Source organism: Malus domestica, chromosome 17, assembly GCF_042453785.1.
Source record: "Malus domestica chromosome 17, GDT2T_hap1".
Classification (NCBI taxonomy): domain Eukaryota; kingdom Viridiplantae; phylum Streptophyta; class Magnoliopsida; order Rosales; family Rosaceae; genus Malus; species Malus domestica.
Genome location: NC_091677.1, coordinates 30,215,875 through 30,237,357, shown reverse-complemented (window position 1 = coordinate 30,237,357; position 21,483 = coordinate 30,215,875). Strand labels below are relative to the sequence as shown.

At 35.7% G+C, this 21,483-nt stretch overlaps 1 protein-coding gene, 1 non-coding gene and 1 pseudogene across 2 annotated transcripts; all 3 read left to right on the top strand.

The window, feature by feature from the left end:
* The first annotated feature begins 1,923 nt into the window (after positions 1-1,923).
* On the top strand, positions 1,924-1,997 carry TRNAV-CAC (transfer RNA valine (anticodon CAC)). The gene has a single exon. It is a non-coding gene; the product is annotated as a tRNA-Val (tRNA).
* Positions 1,998-3,268: 1,271 nt separating this feature from the next.
* LOC103405786 (protein TONSOKU-like) lies at positions 3,269-14,818 on the top strand (annotated as a pseudogene).
* A 2,767-nt stretch (positions 14,819-17,585) lies between these two features.
* LOC103432281 (putative glutamine amidotransferase GAT1_2.1) lies at positions 17,586-20,091 on the top strand. Its single transcript, XM_008370466.4, has 4 exons — positions 17,586-17,913; positions 18,162-18,922; positions 19,036-19,251; positions 19,587-20,091. The coding sequence occupies exons 1-4, from the start codon at positions 17,826-17,828 to the stop codon at positions 19,836-19,838; spliced, it is 1,317 nt and encodes a 438-aa protein (XP_008368688.3). The 5' UTR covers positions 17,586-17,825; the 3' UTR covers positions 19,839-20,091.
* Positions 20,092-21,483: the final 1,392 nt, after the last annotated feature.

Below are 21,483 nucleotides of genomic sequence, written 5' to 3'. Positions count from 1 at the left end.
CCTTGTCGGAAAATGGTGGAAACTCGTTGGAATCACTTTTTGCACAATGAAGGTACTATGCAACGGGGGAGAGGACAAGTGGGGGTTTCTCCTCGTTCTGAACTTGTAGAAATCATATGGGGGAAGTGGTGATGGTGTGGTGGTTGTTGCTCGTAGGTGTGGGTGTGTGTGTGTTGGGTTCACCGAAGAGAAGAGCACCTAGAGAGAGAGAGAGAGAGAGAGTTCCAAAGGTCACGGGAAGGGGAAGGAAAAAGGCACCAAATAGTGGGTGCCACATGTCACCCATGTAGAGGTCCAAAAGTGGAGAAAAATTTCCGCTTGTGAAATTACCGGAATACCCTTACATTTAAAAATTCGTAAAATCTTCGTTTTAACTCCGAATTCGATTTTGATCATGCCTACACATTCGTATCGACGAATACTACTAGAATAAAATATAAGAAGAATTCTAACATAACCATGGACGAAGGTCAACAAAAGTCAACCCTTCCATAGTTAGGGTTATTTTCGTAATTTTAACTAATTAAAATGAAATTTTCAAAATGGGTCGTACACGATAAATTGTGCTGGTGGTTACGATCTTTCTCTTTAGTTTACTGTGTTGTCGGTTCAAATTCTCTCCTCCCTATAATGTAAATTAAAATAGTAAAATTCTTTGAATTTAAAAAAGAGAATTATTATTAGCACTCCAAAAATCTCATTTCGCATTTCAAACTTTCTATAATTAGAAAGAAAAATACACTTGTGAGGAGTGTAGAATGAGATTTTTGGAGTGCAAATAACAAGTCTCTTTAAAAATGTTTGTGTCTAGCTGAAAATGATTTATTTATGATTTAGCATAAAAAAGGATGCCACGTAGAAAAAGATTTATGTTTCATTCATTTCCAAATATAACATTTATAGTCGGTACAAATACACAATCTAATTACAATACAATGAACCTAATTCTTACAATGAGCCTAATCCATACAATGCACTTAATCTAGAAGATTACGAAGAGATTTTAAGGAGTGATTCGCTAATATATATATATATATATATATAATTTAATTATAACTTGGCATTCTATATAATCAAACCATAATCCTCAAAATTCATGGATCTTTGGATCTGAACGTGGAAGAGCTTGCTGCTTTTGGGTGAGGCGCGGGTGGAGCTTGGTCTTTTGCTTTCTTTGAGTGGCATTAGCGTTGGGGGTTTTGGGCATGATATTGCGACGATGAATACTCATAAAGATCAATCAAATTTAAGACTTTTGTACGTAAAGGTGAATGCTTTTAATAAACTGAATTATAATCTCTTTACAATATTTTAGTTACCAACTCATGAGGTTAGAATAGCTACTTCATCAGTTGAAGCTGGGACTTGATCATATTAATGGCTTGCGTTTGTGAGTGCAAAATATAGTTAATTATTATTCAACCCATTTAATTAGTCATTTCGAGCAACAGTTAGCTCAAAGATCCTACAAATTTTTTGTTCATTTCTGATTATGTTGTTTTTAGTGTAAAATTTTTGTTACCTTAACTAAACTTGACTGAGATAGTATATACTGACCGAAGAATATTTTAATAACAAACCCCACAGCTCACCTAGTAGAACAACACACTGTTTTTTTCTTTTTTCCTGTTTTTTTTTTTTTGTTTTTGTTTTTTTTTTTTGTTATGTCATTCCTTACATTCTACACAAAATTTTACCTTATCTTTCAATACAGTTTTAAATGTTGTACTTTTCGCGATTAATAATTATATTCTTTGCTGCCAATTCATTATGCATTCAGAGGGTATCTTCTTTCGTTTATGTTATTTGTAGGTTTTCCTTGAAAAATAAGTAATTGGAGATTAAGCGAAACTTGACGATGACGTAACGATAATGTTTGATGGCGTGTAATATTATATTAAATGTGGAAAAGTTAACAAACCAGTCTGGGTGGTGTAGTCGGTTATCACGCTAGTCTCACACACTAGAGGTCCACGGTTCGAACCCGGGCTCAGACATCTATATTATTTTTTACTTTGTTTTTACCCAACCTTATTTTTTATTTTTTACTTTGTTTTTTACCCAACCTTATTTTTTTACTTTGTTTTTACCCAACCTAATGACTTACTGTTGGGTTGCAGATGTTTCATCTAACTGCTCACATTTTTCAAGTAACCATGTTTAGTTTGCTTGCATTATATTCACTTTAAATCGCTTAATTTTACCATTTACTTTCAAATTTATGGTGTCAAGATTTGCTTTTATATGCTTGTAAATGTAAGTGATTAAGATATTTTCAAAATCACTGTCAAACGAGCCCAAACGTTTAACCTGAATATTTAGTCATATTCAATTTTTTATTTATTTTTTATTGTTTTTTGGCATTGATTGCTAGGTTAGTAAAGTGTGATCTTACGCACCATCTTATTTTTGGTGGTAATGTTTTGGAAACCACATGTGATGCAAATTCCGCCTTCTTCTTCTTTTTGGACAAAATTGCACCTACAAAACAATCAACACATTTGGTCAAGGCTAAGAACCTCACGCGCTCACGATGAATGAGGGGGGCTTTGGCCAAAGAACCTCCGATGTCAAAGTTAGAATTTAGAGAGAAAAAGTGTTTAGAGGATTTTTGGGAGTTTTGCAAGAGTCTCAACCTAGCTTTTTAGAAGAAATAGGGTCATATATATAAGGAATGAGGTGTTATTTGGTGATTCAATTAGCAATTAATATATTAATTAGGTATAAATATATTAATTGGCTAATTATCATAATAAAAAGAAATGTTTTGGGAGGTTTTTGGAGGTTATGAAATGAGGATGGATGATACAAATTTGAACTTGTTACCTATTTTGGGTACTCCTGATTTGGTTGATGGATGATTCTCCACTGCTCGCGTGTAGGATACCTGGTATGCCTCGAGGGTAAATTTGTCATCTTCACCCAAAAATCCACGTGTCACTTTGTGATTATTTTTGGCTCCACACCACATATTTATAATATTTTCTCATTTCATATGATAAATGATGCATACAATCAAAATTTGATAACATAAATTTATCAATTGACGTAGAATGTGCAGTTCACATGCCACACCAATACAGTACAAATCTCGTAAATTCGTAATGGTCGATTTGTTCATTTTTGTAGTTTCTTTTTTGGGCCGTAGCCCGTCCAATCCAATGTTCCAAAACAATAACAAAATATGGCCCGGCCCACACAGAACTTTGTTTTGGCGGGAACAGAAGCCTTCTATCTGAATTTTCCAAATTCCGAATGCACTCCTGCCCAAAACCGCAGAACCTCATATGCTGTATACATTCCGATCGCTCTGAATCTCTCAGACCAAGGAGAGAAACAAAATGCCTTGGGAGGACGCGCAGCTGACAGCGGCAAAGAAGGCTTACCAGAACGCTAAGGCGGTGGGGAACCACGAGGAGGAGGCTCGGTGGGCAAACGCAATCGGCTACTTGTTGAAGAAGAGCAGGGAGTACGTGGCGGCCCTGGTGTGGTTCCTAATCGACTACGACGTCTCCGTCAAGTAACTTCCCCAAAAGCATTGCCTCCCCACCTGTCAGTCTATGGGGGAGCTATATCTTCGCCTTGAGTGCTTCAAAGAGGCTCTTGTTTATCAGGTGACTTCTCGATTTGGGTTCGATCGTGCGAATTTCAATTCGATTGGAGTGTTCAGTGTTGTTTCCCCTAATTATATTTTTATATTTTTATATTTTTTGTCAACAGTGGAGAAGTTTTTTGGTTGCTGAGAAATTTGGGGAAAACGAAAACAAAATAAGGTTTTGATGGAAAAAATGAGTTGAGTGGAGGGTTTTGTTAGTGAGAAAATGCATGAAAGTGAAAGGGATGAAATTGCTGAGCTCAAGTTTTTCGGTTTGTTGTAAAGTTTTAGCAAAGAGCCAAATACTCATTGAGATTTTCATGTGGTTCTGTCCTCTCTGTAGTCTTACCATCAGGGGAATTGAATTGTTTGGCATTTCTTATTTTGTTTATATTGGAATGGTTGTATGATTTGTAATTTGAGGAAAACAAATTTTGAGACTTTACCTGTTTTTGCTACAGAAAAAACATTTACAGCTTGCTGATGATGAGAATAATCTTGTTGAGCAGCAAAGGGCCAATACCCAACTAGGTCGTACCTACCATGAAAAGTTTTTAAGGTCTATTGATGAGCATTGCTCTGCTCGGAATGCCAAAAAGTATTTCAAGTCTGCTATGAAGCTTGCACAGATGATCAAGGAGAACCCACCTACTAATAATTCTTTCGTTGAGGAATATATTGATGCCCATAACAATATAGGAATGCTTGAATTTGATCTTGACAATTGGGAAGAGGCTCGGAAAGTCTTAACTAAAGGATTAGAGATTTGTGACGAAGAAGAGGTAATGGAAGATGATGCTGGGCGCAGCAGGCTCCATCATAACCTTGGAAACGTTTACCTAAAGCTGAGGATGTGGGATAATGCTCGAGAACACATTGAGAAGGACATTATAATATGTAAAAGAATTGAGCATTGTCAAGGAGAGGCAAAGGGGTACATTAATCTTGGTGAATTGCATTACCTAATTCAGAAGTATGAGGAAGCTATCCATTGCTACCAAAAAGCACTTGAACTGGCAAAATCAATGGAAGATGAGGATGCTTTACTCGGGCAAATTGATCAAAATATTGAAATGGTAGAAGATGCCAGGAAAGTAATGGATGAGCTGAAGAAAGAAGAGCAGAATCTCAAAAAGCTAACAAGAGACATGGCAATTGCAAGAGGCACACCACGTGAGAGGAAGTGTCTGCTGCAGCAAATTGCTTCTCTTGATTGTCTGATTGAGAAATCAAGGATGATCTTTGCCTGGCCAAAGGTACATACTTGACTCAATATGTTTTCCTCACTCTCTACTCTTTTGAACTGTATGTTGTTCATTTACTCTCTTGTTTCTATCTTAAATGTAACTTTGTTGGTAGAAAAGAATTTCTGTTATATTTTAGTACGGCATATGAGGTTGCATGTTGCATTGTGAGATAGTTTTGCTCCATCAAGCATATATATATGTATGTATATATTTTCTTCTGCATTCCTAAATTCTCTTTCAGTAGACCAATTGGGTTGGGATATGGTCTTCAAGGGTGTTTTTTCATCAAATTTATTTCCAATTCCAATTCGCTGGATAAATTTGCTTTGTTGGGTGTTTGTTTGGGCCATGTGGTTTGCACAATTAGTTATATTTCTCTAAAACTGTAAAAACTCATTTACATCCTGCTTTTTTCTTTGGTTGGAAGGATATGGTGGTGAAAAATCTTGTTGGTATTATATGCTGTTAGGGAGGTCTCTGGGATGATTATGTAGATAGTGGTTATTTCATGGACGTCGTCAATGTTTTTATATACAGCAGTTGTCTTCTGTTACCAAAAGAAAACACATTTATAATCATCTCCCTAAAATCCCTTATTCTTGAAAGTTGAATGCGGTAATGGATAAGTTAACAGCAAATTCATAGCCAGGAAGTAAAGATTTATTATTCTTCTGCGAACAAAATCAATGCTTTTCATTATTGTGAAATTTTATTTTTCAGCTCCTTGAATTTGCAAAAAAGAAGAAAATTGTAGCAAGTGAGCTTTATGACCAAGAAAAGATCAGTGATTCACTTTTGGTTATTGGAGAATCATACCAGAACCTACGAGAGTTCAAGAAAGCCCTTAAATGGTGCACGAAGAGTTTGGAGAAATACAAGTCAATTGGCAATTTGGAGGTAAGTTGGTGTTTCTTCTATAACATTATACATTATGACGAGTAGTTGTGACCTTGGAAAATAAGTAATGTTGATATGAAACATGCTGAAATTAACTGCTAGTAGACTTCGGCAAGCTTGGTGTAGGTATCTTCAAAGTAGAAATTGTGTTGGTCCTGCTAGGCAACATCGGGATTTCATTAATGTATTTTGATCAAATTGATATTTATACCATACATCCACTGTTACTAGATGCTTACTCAAAACTGGTAATGCTCAGGGGCAGGTGTTGGCAAAAGTCAACATAGGTTATGTTTTATACAGTATGGATAATTTGGAAGGAGCACTAGATGCATTTGAAGAGGGCTACATGTATGGTTTCTCTAGTGGACATTTCTTTTTGGAATTGGTTGTTAACGAAGAAGCTTTCTAATCACCATGCTGAGCACAAAACCCTCTTGGTTGCATGCATAGGAAATTGTGTAATACAAACTTTTGATATCATAAACACCTGTGAGTAATTGGCTCACATTGCTTTTAATGTTCTGTTTCATTTATTATTGCAGTCTAATAATTTTGATTGACAACTTGCTATAACAGAAAATTCAAAATGCATTTCCACATGACGAAGAAGTTGTAGGTTTTGTTGTAGGGTGTGGTCCGTGTGGAGTGTATACTTATAATCAACATATTAGAAATAAATTCCAGAAAATAAGAGGAGTATCATCTTTTCATAGTTCATCAATAGAGTACATAGGTGTTTAAATAGAAAGCAATACACCAGTTTTCCTAGTATTATTCTCTAGAATCATCCTTATTTGAAATGTACATGATTAGTAGTTTTCTAAACCAGAACCAGCTTGTTTCTCAGACTTAACAGAGTCAATGCTAGAGGGCTTGAGTTAAAAACTGTGTTTCTAGGCCCTTTAATTTTCGCATTAAGTAATTGTCATTAAGAACCTTAAGGATAGTAATTGGTCACAATGCACATTTTAGTTCAATTCAAGTTTCCCTTCACTTTTATAAACTGCTGCAATTATTTATTATCATCGTCATCACAATTTACATGGTTTATGATATCTTGTCATGATTTTCAAATGTTTAAGAATTATTTTATTCATCTGAAAAGTTCAATAGTCCCATGTAATACCATGTGTCCTAATGTTTCTCAAGGAGTTCACAACCGAGAGAAAAAGAAAAAAAATCCAAATGAATTGATTGAAATTTATTTGTGAGCAAGGATTTATATTAGAGGCTTATATGAAAGAAAGTTCATTTTGACTCTTGAGTACCCCAAGGTGTTTGTGAAAGAGTCATGTAACCAATCCCAGTCTTTGGGTTTTGTTGAGTTTGTTTCCATATAGGAGCTGTTAATAATTACTCTATCTCTTAAGGTACACTACCATTCATTTGTAAATTTGTGTATAATTGTAAAAATTTCTTTTAACTTTTATGACCCCCAAAAGAAGCTTACTTCTTTTCTGACCTAAAAAGAAATTTACCTGCTTTCAAGGGTTGTGTTGTGTTGACTTCATACTAATGTCTTGCAGGCTTGCTGTTGAGGCTAACCTTCCTTCGGTGCAGCTAACGGTGCTAGAAAATATGCACTATAGTCACATGATAAGATTCGACAATGTTGTAGAGGCCAGGTAATTCGTGCGAGCCCCTTACCCCAAATAGGGTGAAGTGGAGTACTTGATATGGAAAATAATTATGTAGTGGATTATGTATTAGATTTTTTGTTGCATCATTATTTGGATGTTTTCTTTAAGTTCTTTTTAAGGTAGATAGCTCTTTGTAGGAGATTGCAGCTTCGTATTGAAGAATTGAAGAAATCAGATCATAAAGATCTTGAAAATGAGAATGTGGCAGAGGATCACTGCTCTGAATCTGATACAGAAGGGAGTGGTCATCCGTCAGATAGTACGTATAATGCATGCTGTTCTTCAGAGATTAGAAAATCTAGTTCCAGCAGATCACAGTCTTTATCCAGGGTGGAAAAGTTAAATGATGATGAACCTTTAATTTCTCTCAAATGTTCCACCCAAGCTTCAGTCAAGGTGAAATCCACTCCTTTAGGAAAACCAAATATCACCATCCAGACTAATGTTTCATCAAGAAGTTTGTCTAAGACAGATACCAATGAGCAGACAGTCATTGGGCATAAACGCGTTCGTGCAGTCCTTTCTGATGATGAAGATGAAATGCAAGATGAGGTACCCTGCTCAAAAGGCTGGTCTAAGAAACAACCATTAGAATTCGTTGCTACATCTGATGAACGTAAGTATTAATCAATCACTAATTCGATCTTCAATTATAACCACAGTGAAGAGCCATAATTGAATATTGTATTTCTTATCTGGTTGCAGTGAAAAATAAAAGTAACACAGGCAGTCCTGCTCGTAAATTTCAGGTAGGGTTAGTCTCGGATTAATCATGGAGATTATTTTCGCCCTAGTGTTGTAGATGCATTTTAAGTGCATACCTCTTTGAGTTTTGTAGGATATCTCAGCCTATACCACAAATGGTACCATGAGGTCTTGCGATCCTGTTGATATTGAACAAAGCTCTAGTTCATGCAAATCCAGGAATCTTAATGTGGTCACTCAAAAAGCCAAAGGTGTTAGAGCTTTAAGCTCCGATGAAAGTCCTATTGTTGCAAGTGTCTCTAAAGGTGACACCAGTGTCTCTAAAAGTGTAGTGTATGACAATGATGCTGCCCATCTTATGTTTCTTTATGATGGTGAACACAATGTGAGTGCTACTCAATTCACTTGTATGCAGATGGTTCACTCTGGTTCTATGTCTCTGATACCTTGTTGCCACTGTTTTAGTTATATTATTTACTAAATTGTGGTCTTCTTTGTTAATTGCAGCAATACATTACATTCAAGATTGACAGAGACCTAATATATTTGGATTATTTTCTGATATGTTAAGCATTGAATCTGTCAAGACTGAACTGGCATGCTTATACTACTTACGGCTTCCTATGGAAAGAAGATCAGAGGGTAGGCATTAGTTGAGTTTAGCATGTTTCTAGTTGCTAGTATTTATGTCATCAAAATGTTGGCCTATAAGATGATTCACTGAACTGCAGCGGATATGTTATTTCATACAGAGATTTTTATTTTATTTGTATTCATCTTTAAAAAAAAAGAAAGAAAGCATTTGAATGGTTCTTTAAACATTTTCACCATCCAAAACTAGGTAGTTGTGTTTGAAATAACTTTGCAGGATGGTCGTATATATTGTGGCACATACCGAGATGTTGCTGAAATAATCATACTAAAGGTGATGATTTTCACAATTAAAGAGTAGGCCTCTTTGTCTCAGTGACGCATTACAAATTCTGGCCAAGTAGCTTAGACATGGTTAAGGTTGCCTGCATATGGAACTTTTTATGTGCTCCTTTAGTTCATTTCATGTATCTAAAACAATGCTTAATTAAATTCTAAAACTTCTCGAGGTTTTATCCTTAAAGAGTTTGGCACCATTGTGTTTTACTGCTCTCTCTCTCTCTCTCTCTCTCATGTTAATATCCTGTTTTCTTCAAAACTTCTTGTGATCATACTAAGGGGTGGTTTGGGAGTGAGGTGCTTAAAAAAAAAGCTGTGAGGGCTTTAGGTGTTTGGTAAACTAAAAAAAAAGGCTTATTTTGGAAGCTGCTGTGATAATAAGCTGAAATCAAAGGAAAAGCTGAAGCAGCTATTTGCATTACAGCTTTGGAAAATTGGCTTTTTTTCAAAGCTCACGGAGCTACAGTGCTCCTTTAATGAAAAGACCCACTATCAAACTGCTTTTTTTTCCAAAAGCACTTTTACAAAAAAGTTTACTAAACACTCTGCTGATTTATTTCATAGCGCTTATTCTCACAGCACAGCCGCTTATTCTCACAGCAGCTTTTTTTCAAAGCACATTAATACCAAACCAGCCCTAAGATTGTGCATTTTCAAGGCTGCTTCCAAAAATAAAGAATATAAAATGGGGTGAGAGAGTTATAGAATCCCTGGATACATTTGAGACGCTTAAGCAGCATATGGGAAAAGCCTTGGTTGAAGCTCTCATTGATGGTATGTGCTCCAACAGTTTGAAGCTCATTTCATATGCTCTGATTTTCATTTAAATGAGATGTCTATGTGAACTTTTCTTTTATTTTACTATGTACTGTGTTCTATTTAGTGGGATAAGGCTTGGTGGTTGTTATTGTTGTTGTACAATGTGTCAATGTCCTATTCTGTTTTGTTGGAAATGTGACTCTCATTCAAAATACATGACAGCATTCAAGATTTAACTGATTGAAGCCACTATTCCATTGGATAAAACTTGGCTATGTTATAATTGTAATCCTATTAAAAAGTACTATTTAGTAATTGTAATCAACAAACAAGTCCTTATTTGGAATTATATTTTACAATGCATCTGATTCGTTTTTCTTTTTCTGGGATTTTCCTGTGGTTCTGTGGGGTTATTACTTTCTTGTGGATTGTGCAAACCAGAAAATACTTTTCCCAGTCCATGATGTCATGATTCCAAATTTTAACTTGGTTGTTTATGGTTTTCCGTTTGCAATGATATCTTCATGATTTTTTTTTTTTTCGGTTGAAATTCATGATTTTAGATTTAAAGTTGTATATTTTTTGTTTTTTTTATAGTTTCTGCTAGCAATAACATAAAAGATTGTAAAAGGAAATGTATTGTTTTCCAACTTCTTTCCATTATGTTAATAGCCAATCCAATTTACCTGTTACCGACACAGGATGGGTTCAAAAGAGGTTGATAAAACTATACACTGATTGCTGCTATAAGTCATCTGTGACACCCAATATGAAGCTGCTTAAGAAACTCTATGAGCAGGAGGTAAGGCTAGAGGAAAATCGAGTGAGGACATCCTTCTTCTGTATTCCACAATCTATTGCGGGATGATAAACTCATATTTTTGTCTTTCAGGTTTCAGATGATGATGTTAATGTGTCTGATTGTGGCCTGCAAGACTTTTCATTAATGCCATTGTTGGATGCCCTGCATGCCGATAAAACATTTGCAATGGTAGACCTTTCTCACAATGAGTTAGGTTGCTAATAGCATGTGATTTCTAGCCTACGCTTATTTAGATTCAAAAGTGTTGCTTCTGGACTAGAAAGTATTTAGTAGCCTTTCTGTTAAACATTCTTCACCTAGACTCAGGCCTCTTTAGTTCTTTCATTTACTAAAACATTTTCCCAGGAATTGTGGGCAGTATTAACTGTTTATTGGCTCATTGTTTCCCAGGAAATGGTACAATGAAGAAACTGCAACAAGTAATCACTTCATCATGCCAAAAATATGCAGGATTGACGTTGGATCTCCACTTCAACTGATTTGGTGTAACTTCTTTGGTTCAGGTATTCAACTAACATTGCAAAAAATTTCATGTTAAAGCTTAAGCTGACTTCTTTGAATGATTCATATACATGTTATTCCCATGTATTAAGTTTATGCAAGAAAGACTGTAAGCAAGGGTGAACTTTGACTCTCTCCGCCTTTTGTTTGTTGCCAGATGGCTTTATAGTGGATTAGAAGTCCATCATCGAAGATCAAACCTAATGTACCAGATCAGACCTCAAACAGGTCTAACTTACAAAAATCAAAACCTTAACCCAAACTCATTTTACAGCTGCTAACACATCCATCTTCGTATAAGAACGAGAATGATCCCTGAACTCATTAGGAACTGATGCCCAAAGAGCTCCCCAGCATCTAATTCTATCCCAGTAAGTTTCCAGAATAATGGTATCAAAGCAGGAGATATGGAGTTTACATCTTTGTAGTTATAACCTTCTAAGCTCCTGATGCAGGCTATTATAATTTGAGCTGTTATTGTATAGTCTAACGGTTTAAGTTCAGAAAAAATGGCTAACCAATAATTTCCTTGTAGCCAGTTTAAGACTGAAACTTCATCTATGTAATTTCCTCCATGTCTGAACTTTGAAAAGGAGGTGGTAATTTTTCAAGTTCCGCCTATGTAATTGGAAGAACTAACAAGGGGCGTGTTAACCATCAATAACTTGCAGATTGTCTCTTATCTTATTGAAATTTAGCAACAATACTCATGATGCGAAGTCTATTGGATCATGGATTTTTGTAGGTTTATTGTATGCAGTGACAATTATTTCAGTCAGGAACCATATATTTAAATTTGCTCTTAGCAGGACAATGGTAAGGTTTTTTTGTACTCACTATCAGTCAACAACCATTTTCTGTGTTTCAATCTTCAGATTTGCGAATGCCCTTTGCTATTTGCTCGATTGGAAGTGCTCAATATCTCTGAAAATCCTCTCACTGATACATGTGCATCTTGCCTCTCCACTATCTTGGAAAATTGCAAGGGTAAAGTGCTTTCATTGAAGCTCAAGCATTTAAATTATTTGTTTCTGTTCTTATTGATGTTTAGTAGCATATATGCTTCTTGGTAAATTTAGTTATTTGAATGGAATTTGTTCAAAGTGACGCTGAATAGTCTCTGCTTATATGGTCTTTGCTTGTAGCTCTTTGCAGCTTGAGCATAGAGCGCTGTTCTGTCACGTCTAGAACAATTCAAAAGGTTGCCGAGGCATTGAATGCTGATTCTGTGCTTGAGCAACTTTGTCTAGGTATGCTTGACATTTCATAATTGCAACACACATTATTGGCTGGACTTTTTTATTTTCGTCAATTAACGGGTTGTCTCAATTCCTTTCCTTTCACAGGATTTAACTACCCAATTCATGGAAATACCATCATTAATTTACTTTCCAAGCTTGGCACTTCGAAAAGGTTTAGATTCACTTAAAATGATTCTTTCTTTCAGTATGCATAGGTTACTCTATCCACTAACTGGGGTGTATATACAAATTTCTTTCCTATGCAGATTTTCAAAATTAAGTCTCAATGGACTGAGGCTAAAACAGTCTGTAGTTGATAGCCTTTGCAAGCTTGCTAAAACCTTGTCCTTGTCAGGATTAAGTCTTCGGGAAACTGGTATTGGTATTGTGAGTGCACTGTCATTTTGCATTTACCTCTCAGTTCTCACTGTTGTTGGACTTCCGTCACTATGCATATTCTCCTTACTGCTTTCTTCCAGTTTTGTTTTTTAATATTCTTTTGCAGGATGTGGCATTACTATTAACTGAGTCATTGTTCAACCAAACTTCAGAGTTTGTGAAACTTGACTTTTCAAAATGTATAAGTGACGTCTAATTATATTCACAGACTAAGCACCGATTCTTCTATGATTTGTGGCATTGTTGAGCTGAACCTTTCGGAAAATCCTATCACGGAGAAGGTTTGTTCTCTCATTTGTATATACAAATACATGAAGATATGCTGCCTTTATAAACCTGAGATTTTTTGTTGGAGCTGCATGAGATTATTTTGTCATTAACTCTCTTCTGGCCTTTACATGTCCTTTGTCCTTCCACTTTATTTGTGTAACCTTTGACCTGAATTGTCATTCTTCACCATGTACGCCCAAATCCTTCTAAGGCCTTTATCTTAAAAGAACGTTGTCATTACTCATGGCTATTTGGAAGATGCGTAATAAAGTGAAGTTTGAAGGCAAACCTCCCTCCTTCTCACGTCTCTGCCGCTCCACCTTGGCCTGGATTAGGCAGGTTGGAGCTCTCACCCCTGGACATGTACGAGGCATTTTGGACCGGCAACTTTTAGTCTCTCTTGGAATATCGCCTAACCCCTGTAAAGCTCCTTCTATTGTCCCTGTTCTTTGGCACCCCCCTCCTTCTTCTTGGGTCAAAGTGAATACTGATGGCCTTGCTAAAGGTAATCCGGGTCCTGCGGCTTGTGGCGGGGTTTTTCGAGATTCTACGGGTTACTTTCTTGGTGGTTTCTCCCTAAGCTTGGGCCATCGTACTTCTTTCTATGCGGAGCTCCATGCTGTCATCCTTGCTGTCGAATTGGCCCACGCGCGAGGCTGGCAAAATTTATGGCTTGAAAGCGACTCTTCGAGTGTAATATCATGTTTTGCTTCTGGATCTTTCTCTCCCCCTTGGTCGCTCCAGACACGCTGGAACAATTGTACTCTCCTTTTGCAGAACATGGTTTTTCGTTGCTCTCATATTTTTCGAGAAGGGAATGTTGTTGCTGACAAATTAGCCAATTTAGGGCTTCTATCATCTTCACTTGTCTGGCATTCCACTCCCCCAATTGAGATCCTCCCTCCTCTGCACTCAGATTTCTTGGGCATGCCAACCTACAGGTTTGTCTCCTCTTCTTGATGTGTCTTCTCCTTTCTTTTCCTAACCTTTTTGGATTCCCTTTTGTTTTGCAGTTTGTTTTGCAGGTTATTACCTTTTAAGGTTTATAGAAGGGTTTGGGCGTATGTCCGCCTAGTCTTTTCCTTGTATTTTCTTTTCCAAGAGGGGTACGGTCTATGTCCCCCCCTCTTTTTCTGGCATTTCCTTTCTCAAAAGGGGTAAGGTGCATGTCCCCCCCTTTTCTTTTGTATTTCTTTTCTCTTGTTCTATGAGGGGTTAGGTTTATGTCCCCCCCTGTCTAGGTGTAACTTCTTTTTTCTTATCAATAAAATTCCCTCGTACCGCCGAGGTTCTCCAAAAAAAAAAAAAAAAAAAAAAAATGAAGTTTCTGCTACGAGAGAATTTCTTGGATCTTACCAAGACAAAAAGGGTAGTCGATACTTTTCTAATTAATTCCATTTCATCCATTTATTTATGAAGGGAATCAAGTGTTGTGTGAATCCCTGCTGCAGGAAGGATTAGTTTTCTTGCTTCTTGCTGCTACAACATCCTCATTGAGTACCAGTACCACTTCATCTTTAAGATCACGGCGTAAATTCATACTTCCAAATTTTTCGCCATTAAAACCGAAAAATGTATAGATACATGACTGCGTAAATTATGCAGAACATAACAACTTTTATTTTTGCAGAGGAATTTGTGAGACATAATGTTAAATATATATTACGTGTATTTGTTTATAAGGGCAGTCATGTAGAACATGTTTTAGCGTGGATTGTTTGCCCGACTTCAGTTGAGGACATGTAAAGACAATGTGCTTACCTAAGGTTGCCATATACAACTAAGCACGCGATCAATGAAGTTTGACAGCTATTTTTTTTTATAATACAAGTGTATATTTATCGATGTGGAATTGGTTGCAAGTGTAATATACTAAAAACAGTCTTTTGTGAGAGATGTGTTGAAGAATGCAATCTCACATTAGAAACTTGACAAACTGTATTACTAATGAAAAAATGGGCTACTAATAACGCTCAAGCTTTTTGTAATAAAATTCAATATCTACCAAATTGTGCCAGGGTAAAGTTCTTGACGTGTTTAGACGCCGGTTACATTTCCAAGCATGCATGTACGTAGTTCCTGCTAAGTGCTAAGTATCATATTTTTGAAGTTACATTATGAAAACGTATTTTAATTTACTCCATTCTAGTAGAAATAGAATGGTGTAGCAAAGTGGATAAGTTCAGCACCAAATAAGTAGATCCGTTGGTGTTACCTCCACATCAGAGTACGAGATCCATGCATGCGAATCCAGTTGTCAAATTATCCCATTCCAAAGTAGTGGTTAAAGTATTTCCCAGTCAGCTTCTGCTCAGCTTTGACCTGTCTTAGTTGAACCTGTCAACTTAATGCAAGTATATCCATGCAAAACTTGAAAGCTAAGAGTCCTTCATTCCCGGCATTCATCAACACCTCTAACTCGATCTTCACGCTTCCACGACTTGCATGCATTTCCATGTGTTCAAGTCCCAACTTCCCCAGACAGCAATGATGTGGCAAAACCGAATAAAATAAAATATTATATATATATATATATATATATATATTATCACCATGCATGCATTTTGTGGTAGGATATTATCTCTACTAATTAATAAAACATTCATTGTCAATCAAAATTCTATGAAATTACTAGTTTAACCCTCTAATTAAAACAGAACATGATTAAGAAATATGGGGCAAAAATGTAATTTCACACAACCAAATTTTGCTGTTTTTTTTATTTTTTCAAAGCCTCACCTACATGTAATCCTAACATATCTCTAATTAAAAAAAATAAATAAAAACTTTCCACTTCCACATTCTTTATCACTCTCTTCCTCTCTTCTATTTCAAAAACAAAAATAAAAAAAAATTCTCATATACTTTGTGTGTGCACATATGCTAGTTTTTATTATAATTAGCTGGTTACTCTTAATGTTGATCGATGCATGAATTTCTCATTCATCCAAATTAAGAGAGAACTGTTCAAGTTTGGTTGCTGGATTTCCACTCACTATACAGTGTACGTGTCACGTGTAACCGCCATGTGGAAGTATTCAAATTGAGTCTGTCCGCTTAATTAAATACTAGATGAAGCTCAAACATTATGTGTGCAAAAATAAAATAATTTAAAAAAATATATATGGAAAAGAGAGAAATTGTGAAAGAAACAGAGAAAAAAATTTGAGTTTTTAAAATTTTAAATTAGAGATGTTATGATGAGATGTGGGCGAGGTTTAAATAAAAAATTTAATTGTGCAAAATTATATAAGTACCCTTGATTTTATAGTGTGATACAAGATCAAATTATATTTTCACTCTTTCGGTTGACAAGAATTTTTTTATTAATAGATAGTTTAGACGTTACATACTAACAGTTAAACTGTATTTCTTACGAAATAACGCTTCAGTAAATTCGAATATGTTATGGAAACCCTACAAGTGATGGAAGCCATCAGTTTTACGTGAAAAGGAGAAGACACTTGTAATTAATAAAACAAATGATAGTTCTGTACGAAACTTATAGCTTTGAGATTACTGGAATCTTACCTTTTTAAGTTAGAGGAGATGGACAGAGAGGGAGACTGAGATGTGTCGTTGGGTGTTGATGATGGCTGAGACCTGAGAGCCGGAGAGTGAATCGAGAGGCAGAGAGAGAATGAGTCGTTAGTATTAAAAAAAAAAAAAAAAAAAAAAAAGCGAGATGACTAAATGGTTTGTCTTTATGAACCAATGATTGAGATTACCCTAATAATATTAGATATTTAAAATTATAACAATAAAATATTTCGGTTCGGTTTGATAAGATTTAACCACCAAGTTATTGTTGCTTACCGATCGGTAATTTACAATTTAGGTAAATTTTGGTTTCACTAATTTCAATTTCGATTCTGTAATTTTTAATTCGGTATTCCGTTCAGAAAAATGACAGCCGTAGTTCTTATACGTAAGAGTGAGACTTATTCCAGGATATGCTTGACAACTTATTTTACATAATCATCCTATATTTAGCAAAATTTCGGATATGCTTCTCTATTCCAATAATATTTTTATTGTTCTTTTTACAAACAATATGATAATCTACATTAAATTACTTTAAACTATACGGAAAGATTCTAACACGTGACCTCGAGTGCAAGTGCAAATGCTCTCAACGAACTGAGCTACTAATTTTCTTTTTATTGCATACGAGATTCTATACTAATCTAGATTAATCACTCCACTTACAAGAAAATTATTTATTAAAATTCTAATAAAAGCAGTTTTTCTCAGTATAATAATTTGTTAAGAATTTGGATAACATATAGTAATTTATTTACGAATATTCTATATTTATCAAAATTTGGGAAATAATGTAATTATTTATTTTCCTTTTTTGGTTGATTATGATGATAGGTGTATCAAAATACAATTACGATAGTAGGTAAATTGTATGTGTATAAATATAGGAATAGAAATAATATTTTTCATTTAATTGATCAATTTGGTGTTATTAAAAGTGTTCAACAAATGCTATGGGTGAGGCTTCGATTCGTACTGATTCTCTTTCTCCAACAACTAACAATTTAATCGGCACTATCGTTTGTGAAAAAATAAATTCCAATAAACTGACCTGGGAACTGTAGAGATGAATGCGGCCCAGACCACGTAATCCTTCTTCCAATTTCTTTAAATAGCGCTCTTTTCTGGCTTTCTTATCCTCTTCTTCTCTAATTTTGGTAATTCAGACTCTTTACTTCTTCTACTTATTCGTCTTCTTCTTTTCCAACCCGAAAATAATTAAATTAATTAAGACAACGAAACAACAATTACATTGATCGCGCACCCACCACCATGGATTCTGATCTCTCCGTTATCCTCCCTCGCGTCCTCATCGTCTCTCGACGTACCCTTCGCAAGAACAAGTTCGTAGATTTTGTGGGTACGCTCTCAATTCCCATAACAACAACAATTTCATCTTCTTTTCTTCATAAATTTTTAACATTTTATTACGAGCGGTATTACTGTAACTAAGGGAAGAAGAAGGGTTTGAACTCAGAAAACGCAGTGGGTTGAAACAAAAATCTTATACACGAGGCCAACACACCAATTTCTTTAACGCTTTTATTCTAATCTTAAATTCCTAATGCATTGTTTTACTGATAATTAATCGTTTGTATGTGATTTTAGGTGAATACCATCTTGATCTTATAGTAGGTTATGGAGCAGTACCAGTAATCGTGCCCCGAGTGAATGGGGTGCACATGTTATTGGATAGCTTCGAGCCCATCCATGGAGTCCTCCTCTGCGAAGGAGAAGACATCGACCCGTCTCTCTATGAATCAGAGGTTGACGTCTCAGGTCTTTCACCCGAAGATTTGGAAGAAATCAGGAAGCTCCATGCAAGCGACACAGCCATCGACAAAGAAAAAGACTCGATCGAACTGAGGCTGGCGAAGCTCTGCCTCGAACGGAACATACCCTACTTGGGAATATGCAGAGGCTCACAGGTCTTGAATGTGGCATGTGGAGGAACCCTTTACCAAGACATCGAGAGAGAGCTCTCGAAAAAGCACAGCAAATTCGATGATCGAAAAAATGGTGTGTATGTGCAGCATATAAATTATGAAGACTATGATGGGCATAGGCATGTGGTGAATGTGGTGGAGAAGACTCCTTTGCACCATTGGTTTAAGGAGTCTATGGAAGCAGGAGAAGGGAAGATGCAGATTAGGGTTAACAGCTATCACCATCAAGGTGTTAAGAAATTGGCACAGAGATTTGTGCCAATGGCATTTGCACCAGATGGTTTGATTGAAGGGTTTTACGATCCAGACGCTTATAATCCTAAGGAAGGTAAGTTTATCATGGGATTACAGTTTCATCCAGAGAGAATGAGGGGACCAGATTCTGATGAGTTTGATTACCCTGGTTGCCCATCTGCTTATCAGGTCTCTTAGCTACTTAATTTTTTCAATAACCTTTTTTGTTTGTGTATAGAATATATAGTTATCAAAAAGTATGGATTAATGGGGAATTAATGTAAATTTAGGGGACTTTGTAGGAATTTGTGAAGGCAGCAATTGCTTACAAGAATAAGCTTAATAGCTCAGCTTCAGTACTACCACAATCTTTGAAGCTGGATGGGGAAATGGAGAAAAAGAGAGAGAAAATTCTTAGAAGCTTCTCAATTGCAAGAAACATATACACAGGAGGCCTAGGAGGTGGTCTCCATCCAATCAAAGAATCTGAACTTGAAGCTGGAGCAGAATTCCTTGAGGTTAATTTCTGATAGATTACCAACTTTTTGATATTATTCTTTTTAACTTTTTTCACAGGTGACCAAAGAATGCATGGTCACTTATTCGTGAAATACAATATTAACGGTGGAGAAAATAGATGTGCTTTTAGTGTTTTATACTCCAACCTTGATATATATATATATATCAATCCAAGGGTGGGTGCACACGGATACTTGGTTATCAAGTGACCGAAAGAACGAGACTCAGGTGTGCTATTTACATTAGGAAACTTTAATTTGATATTAATGTGTTTTATTTTTATACTAATGTGTTTTATTTTTATACTAAAGTGTTGTTTTTGTCTTATCTGCAGTCGAACACAGCACTGAGCTTACAGCAGGAGAATAGACTGAAGCAAATGGGGGCAACAGTGAGAAATGCAGGTTCCTACAAACAGAGATTGAAGTTGAATGAGGAGAGAGAAAGACTGGCAAGGAATGTGATGGGGAAAATGTCAATGGAGCAATTGTCTGATCTGTTGGCCTTCTACCATATGATGGGGAAAATCTGTTCTGAAGTGGTGGAAAGAAAGCTGAATGCGATTGTCAATGATATTGGTTCTTGACCATTTCATAATATCATCCTATGCTCTTAGCTGAATTAATTCAAACATATGCTTTGTTTGTTGTCAAAAAAGGTAGCTGTTGCCTTGTAGGACTCACATGTAACATGAACCTTTGGGTGATGGGTTCGTGTCTTAGTCTCCTTTTACTTGTTTCTCTTGTTTCCTGTTGTTTACACATGAAAATATGTCAATATCAACCTTTTGTTTTCTCATTTGAAAGTGAAATCAAAATGTGTAATTGCTGTGCCTGCAAGTGCAAGTCTGCAAACCCCAGTAACCTCTGTCAAGTTCTTTTATATGAGAAGACTAGCTCCCACCATACTTTTTTAAATGTTATAGAATGAATGAAAGAGTAATGCTAGACTAAACTTGTAGACTAAGTTTGTAAAACTAAATAATGTGTCACCTTAATCAACGCTTAAGTAGTAGTTACATTATCAATTTATCAATTTTCATGTTATTTAGTTTATAAAATTTAGTCTACACATTTAGTTTCTTGATATTACTCATGAATGAGTAATGAATGGCTGGCCTTCATTATGATTTGGAACTTCTGTTGAAGAAGACTTTCTGTTCTTCCCTGTCGGTAGGCATGTAGCTTAAACCTTTTGAGTTTTTACCCGTATGCATTTCCTTTTCTTCTGCCAACTTGCAGATTACTTTGTAGCTCTATATATAGAGACCCTTTCTGCTGCCATTTCGACACGCTCGAAGAAAGCAAAAGTTACATCACTGCTTTTTCTGAATCACCGCCTCTTATTTCTGAGAGATTTTTCAATGTGATTGGTATAATGAGTAGTATATTACATGTTATTATACAAATAGTGTAAAAAATAAAATTTTTCACTACTTATATAAAAACACCCGTGTTCCGGTCACAATAAAAAATTTCTCCTTATTTATGATGTTGGAATTTATAACCACATGGTTTTCGGAACTAGTGTAATCATGTGTGAAGGTACGCCATAACAACGGTGTACCAACATACGCATGATTTAAGTATATAATATACACTAGTTAATAAGTAAATAATAATAATATTATTAAAATGATGTCTCATGCCGGAGATTTTAAGGGAAGAGATCTCTATTTTTTTTATAAAAATAGGAATTAATTGTGGAGTCCACACCACATCAAACTTTAACGATCCGAGTTGTCTATTTTTCGAGTTGCACCTCATAGATTATCCTTGCAAAATATTAGCCAAATCGGAAATATTTAAGACGTCTAATTGGGTTCAAAAAAAAATTAACGAATACTTTGTTATATAAGCAATAATGAAATTTTATCTTGATAATTAAATAAGCAATGGTTTCTGATTGAATTGAATTTTTGCAAGGATGATCTCTTAATCGAGACTTACAAAATAGACGGTTCAGATCATTGAAGTTTGATGTGGAGTGTGCCTCACACCTAATACCCATTTTTGAAAAAAATGGGGATCCTTTTGCATAAAACGTCTGGTTTGATATAACTAACAGTTATATCCTGCGCGAGAACTTATTATTGCTCATGAAGAAGTCCAATAAGATCCATGACATTGTCACAGGAATCCATTCAATGCTCAACAATTTTGAATCCAGATCCTCGCCGAAACCTCTTTGTGAGGATTCCAGTGATCCATGAATCATATCCGTTCATCGTA

Excerpts from the sequence above, each read along its gene's own strand:
- LOC103432281 (XM_008370466.4), top strand. The coding sequence starts at position 17,826 with ATGGATTCTGATCTCTCCGTTATCCTCCCTCGCGTCCTCATCGTCTCT. Across the intron at positions 18,923-19,035 it reads GTTGCCCATCTGCTTATCAG|GAATTTGTGAAGGCAGCAAT; the intron begins GTCTCTTAGCTA and ends GGGACTTTGTAG. Across the intron at positions 19,252-19,586 it reads CTGGAGCAGAATTCCTTGAG|TCGAACACAGCACTGAGCTT; the intron begins GTTAATTTCTGA and ends TCTTATCTGCAG.